This window comes from Mesitornis unicolor, unplaced genomic scaffold (assembly GCF_000695765.1).
Source record: "Mesitornis unicolor isolate BGI_N332 unplaced genomic scaffold, ASM69576v1 scaffold9757, whole genome shotgun sequence".
NCBI lineage: Eukaryota > Metazoa > Chordata > Aves > Mesitornithiformes > Mesitornithidae > Mesitornis > Mesitornis unicolor.
The window spans coordinates 40237-48840 of NW_010197113.1; the positions used below are offsets into that span (position 1 = coordinate 40237).

At 36.3% G+C, this 8604-nt stretch overlaps 1 protein-coding gene across 1 annotated transcript in view; it reads right to left on the minus strand.

Annotated features, from left to right (window-relative positions):
• Window positions 1–6229, minus strand: part of LOC104543970 (ADP-ribosylation factor-like protein 15) — a gene marked incomplete at both ends in the record, with an annotated part of 10058 nt that extends 3829 nt beyond the window's left edge. Inside the window, one exon of the mRNA XM_010188698.1 lies at window positions 6021–6229. Coding sequence (XP_010187000.1) covers window positions 6021–6229 — 209 coding nt within the window. The remainder of the gene's footprint in view (window positions 1–6020) is intronic.
• Between the last annotated feature and the right edge of the window lie 2375 nt (window positions 6230–8604).

An 8604-nucleotide genomic window follows, 5' to 3' on the forward strand; every position in this document is an offset into this window, starting at 1 on the left:
TTGGTTCCTCGCAGACTTACATATTTGTCAAGAACAGGGCTAGGAATTTACTATTAAGAGATATATTTTATTTGTTAAATGGGCCACGTACATTGGTATAGCACAGTTATTTGTGTGCTGTATTATTCACCTAAAACAATTCCAATTCATCTTTGGATCTAATGAAAATGTACTGGGGATCTGATCTGTCATTTCTTTGTTTATTGTAAAACATATTTGAAACAGATATCCATGCAAAGAGTATGCTTACTGTTTGGGTTCTTCATGTTCACCTGTTTATAAGGGATTTTCATAAAAAGTAGAGCCATTCTAGACAGATTTATTTAGAGATTTATTTAGAAATTTAGATTTAGATTTATTTAAATCTAGACAGATCTACTTAAAGCCTTAACAATACTTTACAATTCCTTTCAGACCACCTTAATATCGTCTTTGTTCACCATTACTTTCTCCCAAGCCAGTGATTCAAAGAGAACAGAAAAATCCATCTTCTAAGATTTGCAGCTTCTCATTTTAATTTCTTTACATGCTTACTTCCATTTTGCATTAATAAATATTTGCTACCCAACTTGTTATTAGCATGATCATTTTAACTGTGCAACAATTAAAGCAAACACTACCTGCTAAATATTTACATTAAGCACTGACTTGCAACTGCATGAAATTGTTTTGCTCTTCACAGCTAGCTAGGATGTGGATCTACTCACAGATTATTTTTATTAAAACTGTTGTTTATCTTTCTATATTGTAACTTATTCACATTATTTTATTTTAGGATGTTTTTATATCTAAATCACCTACCTAACAAGTCCAAAAATTCTTTAATCACAACAGGAGTTCCTGTGAGACACGTAAATAGGAGTTATTTTCTGCACTGTTCTAAACACGGCAAAACTAGTATTTCCTAAACATCAGTTTAACAACATCCTCCTCTTCTGCAAATGTGTTCATAACTGAAGTCTGACAAATAACTCCTCTGTTCTCACAGAGGCCACAGTTGTGAAGGAAGCAGCCAATACTTGAAAACAGCAGAGTCCGGCTCCAAAACAATCTTCAAATATCAGGGGATGTACCTTGGACGAGAAGAAGTATTTGCAGTAAGGGGACTGCAAATATTAAGGTCATTAAGGTCACTATGATCTCAAAACAGGGTAGGAATCCACATTTTGGCTATCTGCTGCAGTAATTTGAAGATAAATCATTTCAGAAACAGTTTCTTGAGGAACCAAAAATCTGCCTCTGATTTAACTTTGCTGTGGATGTCCCTGATACAAAGTACACAGCTTTGCAACAGCTGGTCTGTAAGAATTCAGATAGGTGAACTAATCGAGAGGCTTGACCGGGGTGAGAATGCGACAGATGGCAGAGAGCACTTTTCGCTGGCAGCTTCAGGCTGTATGTGCAGAACCTGCTGCTGGAGCCCTTATCTGCTCAAAGCTGTTAGCTGAGACACTGAACACTCTCTGAAGCTAAACCTCCCCAAGTGTCCCTGTTCAACGCGGCTTTTCAGACTGTTAGTAATAATACACACCGCTATGTTTTCAGACATACGGTTTCCAAAAAGAAAACATTTCTCCCTAACTAGCGGAAACTACAAAAGGCATAAACTATGGCAAAGTATTACGAAGATGGCAAATTAAAAAGCAGTAATTATAGCCAGTAATTAAGCCTGTCATATGCAGCCAACTCAGACCGTAAGCATCAGCAGGCTCAGACAGTGCTGTTTCTGTAGAGTTCCAGCTCCCCGGCATCAGGAAGAGCCTCCGCAGATGCCGACAAACCGGGACATTCTCTTGTGATGGCTATTTAGCTTTAAGACACTTAAGGCATCAAAAAGACATTGTTTATCTACAAAATTATTTCCAGACATAAACAACAGAGAAGAAACTGGCAGTGTAACAGATATTAGCCCTCACATCCCTAAGGTAGCTCTTTTCATGAGGAGAGTCACCCTTCACTTCTCTGCTAGAAGAAAATCAAATTAAACACAGTCCACAATACAAAACCCAAATGCCTTAATATGCTCTCAAATAGATAAATACATTACAATCTATGTAAACAGGGGATCAACATTTCACACTTGCTTTTGAAAATACAATTTGTAATTCAAAGGTATTTTTAATCTTGCTCTATTGAAGAAAAAAGGAAAATGGGAAAAACTGTACTCTGGAGTTTCACACACCCATCAGTACCACAACTTTGAAGAAAGATCTTGTATGCGACAGGTAAAAAAAGCACCTGTGACAGGCTCACTACATAACCTTTTCACTTGTTCTCTGACAACAACATTTAAAAAGATAATACAATCTTATAATACACTGAGACATTTGATTCATGGTTTACTACTAAGTCTATATTAAAAAGTTCTAGCATTTTTAAAACAAGAATTTAGAATTTATCATCAATGATTTCCCCTGGTACTAGTGGTCAGCAATTTTTATCTATGAAATAAATGTATCATCTGCCTGTACCTTTGGGTAAAAGAAAAGGTTATACACTATGAATGTTTTCACATATATGATGTTAGAATAGAACAGTTCAGTTGGAAGGGATCAACAACAAGCATCTTGTCCAACCGCAACCTTGAAAGCAGCCTTAACATGGAACTGCGTCACCACCGAACCAGCAAAGCTTCATGGTTTGATTCGGCCAGTCCTACATGGCTTCCAGAAGTCCTCAACAGATTTAGACAAGTGTTCACTCAATGCAGCCTGTTCCTAAAACACAGCAGCTATGGACAACTTCCAACGCATCCTACCTGCAACTCCCAAATGTTGCTCAGACCTGGGAGGAAAGCAACTCTCAATTTGCATACTGGTTCAAATCACAGGAACCCACTGCAGTATCCAGCTTCCAATACTATTACACAAAGTAGCATACATTTTGAAATAAAAATCAACAAGTTGGTAACCATAGTCATGCTGCTGTTCCCTTGCAGAGCAATTCACAGTGCTTTTATCACCATAAATCTCCCGTAATATGTAAAGCCTGTAACAGAAATGTGACTAATTAAAAACACTTGTTATAATCAAAAGCATCTTTGTAATGGAAAACCAAAAGCTCACTCCAGCATCAAGATTCTTACTAAAAAACATATAATTAGGTACCCTGTTTTAGAATTGCACCCTGTATTTTGGAAACAATTGCCAAACTGGTATGTCACCATCTTCCCATCTGTTGAGTAACTGTATTTATTTTTCACTTATAACTATTTTTGTTTAGTTATTCATGAGGTTTCCAAAACTGACTTATACATCATTAACCCTTCACTATCATTCATCTACTTTAAACTAGAATAAGGTTATTTTGCAGCATACCTATTGACTCACTATGATTGTCAGAGTTTTACAGTCTGGATAATATACACAGTCTTTATTTCAGCATTGTTCAGTTAAAATCAGCATTGTTCAGTTAAAAGTAGCTATTTGAAAACACATAAAAATGTTCTACTGTCACAGGAGCAACGAAGCAACTTACAAGTATCTGACATGGGAAGGAATAAATACCGTATCTTTTGACAAGGCAGAATAAACACTCACTATACAAGTTGATGTAATAGAAGTAAGAGTCACACTACTTAAAATTACATCTTCATTTATAGTTTCCAGAACAAAATGTAAAATTTCTTTTCTTGATTTCATTTTAAAATTTAAAAAACCTAGGAAACAGCCAACTGGCAACTAAACACAGGAAAAAGGACTACATTTTCTTATTAGTATTTCAGCACAGCTTCTCCTATAATTTCTTCTGATCACTTCAATAATACAAAGTATATTCTCCACTCGTGCCTGTAGAATGAATTACGTTAAATTACATTTCATAAATTAAACAAGTTATTTGTATAGTCTTACAAACAGCCATTACAGTTTTGAACTGAACTATTCATGAGATTGATTAATACTTATAGCATGCAACTTCTACAATTTTGTTTCTACCTAAGCAATGCATGGATAAAACACATTAAAATAACATCTAAAATTCTAAAAAATAACTATAACTAACATCTGTTTCAGAAAGTGCTTGGCACTTACTTAGTATTGTGAAGCATTTCTGTTGTAGATAAGTATTTTTCTACAATTCCTATTATGCACCACTCAACTCAGATATTTTCTTTAATCATAATCCATTGGGTCCTTTCATACCCATTAAAGAAAGGCAATTTTTTGTCTAAAAGAATTCAAACAAACTTCTAAATTGCAGTTGTGATTCATCTGTCTTACGACATATAAAAAAGCAAGGAAATACCTACAATTAATGAATTTAGTACCAAAAAAATGTCAAATAATGTGCTGAGCATTGAGAATTTTATTATTGTTAAATCCTTAAATGTGCTCTTTTTGAAGTAAGGAATGGTCTTATGATTCAGCATTTTACTTTCATTTCACATCTTAATACTGAGAACAGCAGTGCAGTAACGCTTTTAGGAAAGCAAGAAATTTCTATTTTAACATCAGCAAAATTAATCAAATAAGGCTCCCACTTTGCATATGCTGCAAGAGGGGGACCATCATTTTTTTCAGGGACAAAGTAGCAATTTTGTGACATTCTCCTTCATATTTTTTGTAATTTTGTTTTCCACTATTCTTAAGTAAAGCATTTCAAAGTCACACACTGAGCTCTTGCTACAGGGTTGGGTTTTTTTCCCTGAAAAATGCATAAGCTGTGCATATTTAACAAAATTCTTGTATTCAGCAACTCATACAGACTCAAAGCAGCAATCAAGACCTACAACTTGTAGATTCTATCCCTGCATCATTTCAGTTTACCTTTTTATGTAACTCAATATACTGAATCCAAATCCCTTTTTTTCCCCTCTAAGGATGGATTTGTGGAGGAAAGGACTAACAAATTAATAGAACATTCTGCAGTGTAGCTTACACAGTTCTCACTTACTCTCTTCCTTTCATATTAAAAACATCACTACACTCCAGTCACATTTACACTTCTCCTTCTTAACACATAATATGCTTTACTTTTTCTCCTCTGTTTTGGGTAAATAAAGTGTCATAAATAGTAATAGAACAGTAAAAAAAGTACATACAACTGTGCTCTGCAAATAGCACTTTTCCTACAGACCAGTAAGCTTTGCATTAAACTGAATTTGCCTTCTTCAGAAAGATTGTATTTTAGACAAAGAAGTGCATCTAAAAAAGTAACAAATACAAATCAGCAACACAGTAAGGTACTGAAACAGTTTTCATTCTGCTGTAATAAAAAACACCACTCACAGAACAAACAGGAGATTTCACATACAATCTGATGGGATTTAAAGTCCTTTAAATGACATTTATTAACAGAATGACAACCAAATTTTAATTTCTTCCTACAACTTCAGAAGAGTACGTAGAGCTTCTCGTGAAGAACTGGTAACTTTCAGCACTTCCTCAAAGGCATGAGACATGGTAGGAATGTAGGTCAGAAGAATTTTTCAGTAACTTAAGAGCAAAAGGTAGACTGGATAGAGCAGTTATATAATTTACTATGTGATAGCTAAAAATTAGACAAAGACACTAGACCTTAAAGGAAGAAAATCAGAGCAGGTAAAGAATTTCAGAATAGGAATTCCAAGTCTGTCCTCACATCAGTACATAAGAGGTAAGAAAAAAAGCTTTCACATAAGACAACCTATGGCTGTAATCTATTGCTTAAAGTAGTTAAAAAGAATGGAGTAATGGGGTAGTGCAAGATGTGCAAGTTGTGCACAAACAGCAAATAAGAAACCAAGCTAAACGGAAAAATCACTGTTCCAGCAGCTTTTGAAAAGAATACTCTAAAAACTACTTTTCTCCCTTAAGCAAAATATGGTGAAAGGAGAACTGCTGGTCCCCAAGTATGACTTGTCTGTTTTCTAGAACAACTCAGCCTGCATGGAGCATACTGGATCTGTGGGGCTGGGAGTGTTCTTGGTCTGTGTACTTACACTGAAGAGTAACTGAGGCCAGTCCTTAAACAGGGGGTATGGGTAATATGCGATACTGGGTCACTGGTGTGCAGGTAGTACATACAAACAGTTAACATACCTCCTGTATGCAGCGAGCTGCTGGCTTGTCTTGATGATTGGCCAGTATTAAAAATGGCAAAGTACATAACTGTGGGTGCTGGAGAGCAGAATGCAGTTCATTCCTAGCCGTTTCTAGATCATCTTCAGAGGAGGCACTGTCTAATACAAATATTACTCCTTGGGATCCTTGGTAGTAACGACTCCAGTATTTTCTGATATTGTCAGCTCCTTTCAAGACAATAAGAAGAACTAATTAAAACAAGAATAATTAAACAGACTTAATACTTCTATCTGAAAATAACCTTTCTACTTAGAACAATCAAAGCAATGGACTAAATTTTCTCTCCTGAATGATCACCATTGAAAGAATAAAAAGGAAAACTGCAATCATAAATCCAACACACACACACACACACAAACATCAAATTAACATTGTTTAAGTAAGGAGGGAATTTGACTGAATGTTGTTTCCACCTCTGAATGTTTCTGTTCCATTAATGAGTACTGGCAGAACTGCCATGCTTCCAGTGGCACCTAGCCTAACCCTGTACTTTCTCACTGAAATGTCTTGGTACCAATATCTCAATCTTTGCCCATTCTTTTTTACTTAGCCCTGCAGCTCCTTGCCATAATCTATAGCTTCTGTCATAGCAGTTGCTTATTTCTGAGCATAATAAGGTCTTTCAGTTCCTCTCCAAATCATCAGGCAAACACTTCATAACTGAGGGAAAAAGGTGTCAAAAAAGCCTGTTAAAGTACTAAGACACTTAATGAGGAGAATGGTGACACAATACCGAGTTCAACAGTGAACAAGGGAGCTAAGGTGACCTGCAAAGGCATTAATTTCAACTATTTTTGCTCTGTCAACCACACTAAGAATTCTGGAAGAGCCTAACAGTAGACATATGAATGACTGTTCAGGCTTACGTGCCACAGTAATTTTTAGGACACAGTTGAGCACTGCTCAGCCATCTCAGCAGAAGCCAAGCAATAAGGTTATCTTCAGAAAGCTTTTGTCTCCCCTGGAGAGCACCATATGCTGGAACACTGAGGTAGGAAAAAGAATTATTTGACAGCTGTCAAACTATCTAAACTATGACTTGGATGTGGGCTATTCTTTGAGTGTTTGATCAGGCACTATGCTCATGGGGACTAACACTGAAAAGTGAACAGCGGCAGCAATACTCCAGTAGAAAACTTGACATGTCTGCAAGATAGGGATTTTGCAGGAACGAGCTGCAGGTATCCTTTATAGACATTTTTCTTACTTTGAGACAGGGAGAAGAAAACTTTAATGTAGACAAATATACCAAATGCTGATAATAATAAAACTAATTTTTTTAGTGAGAACTACACAAACATTCTGAGCAACATGATGGCACAAAATGAGAATTTAATGCAACATAATTACTATAACATTTATATGATACTTTATAATTTAATTTACATATTGTGCAATAGAAAAGACAGTCACTAAACAAAGGTCAAGAAAACAGATCTATAAAGGAATATACACCATATACTTCAGGTATCCAACTCAAGAGTAGCCAAATCTCATCTTCCCTGTACTGTATGTACTGACCACACTGGAACCTTAAGCACTCCATTTCTGTATTCTGCACAACTTAGGTGGCTAATGAACATTGTGAACACACACCTTTTCCTACAGAGAATACTGAAGTCATATTGAATAGTTGGGGTTTTTTTCTGCAAGAGATTTAATGAGTTGATTACTTGAAGATCATGGGATTTAGTCAAGACCTTTCTTATTTTTTCTATTAATTTAACTAAACTCAAAGTAACAATGCACAAATAGGACAGATGCTTGATTTATTTTATCATCAACTTCTGAAGATCAACATTAGTTATACAGAAAGCTACTTCTATGTTTCTGTACCCCTGAACAGCTATCAGTTGTACCTGCAAGAATTTCATAGTGTCTGTTAGATGTTCAAGTCCTTCCAAAAAGCTGTCTATGACAGAACCAAGAAGAGCAAGTTGCCAGAGGGACACTATTTACACAGCCACGTGCAGCAGTGCCGCAGGCATCTGAAGTATCACATTACTTTAAAAACTGGTAGAGAATCATTTTCAATGAACCAAAAGGCCAATACCATGATAAGTTCTTTGAAGGTCTTTTTTTTTTCTTTTCCTAGCAACATAACATCTGTCCTATTTACTCTAAGCTTCAGCCAGCTACTTTTCAATCAAATCACTGCCAGATCCTGAGTCTTATCTTGTAACTGGACTATTTCTAAAGAGAAAAACTGTGTGGTGAACTGTGGAGCATTTGACCTCATGTGTCCAGGCACATGGAAGAAAGCAGCTCGTGGACCCTACGTGGGACACTGGAGACAGAAAAGCAGTATGCTGATTCGCTGACCTTACGGCCCTGCCTTTTAGGTTCGGGTTCTTTAGCTGCTCAACTTCGTTTCTCCACATCAACTGTCCCAAAAGAAACAATACCAAAGCGTAGCCCTTTTGTCTCCAGCCCTGGCCAGTCACCATGCCATAGTTATAAGAACCAAACCCTAATGTCCAACAAAATTTGGTATTTCCTTCAGGATGTTCCATCAGAACAATGACCTGCTCTGAACTTGCTT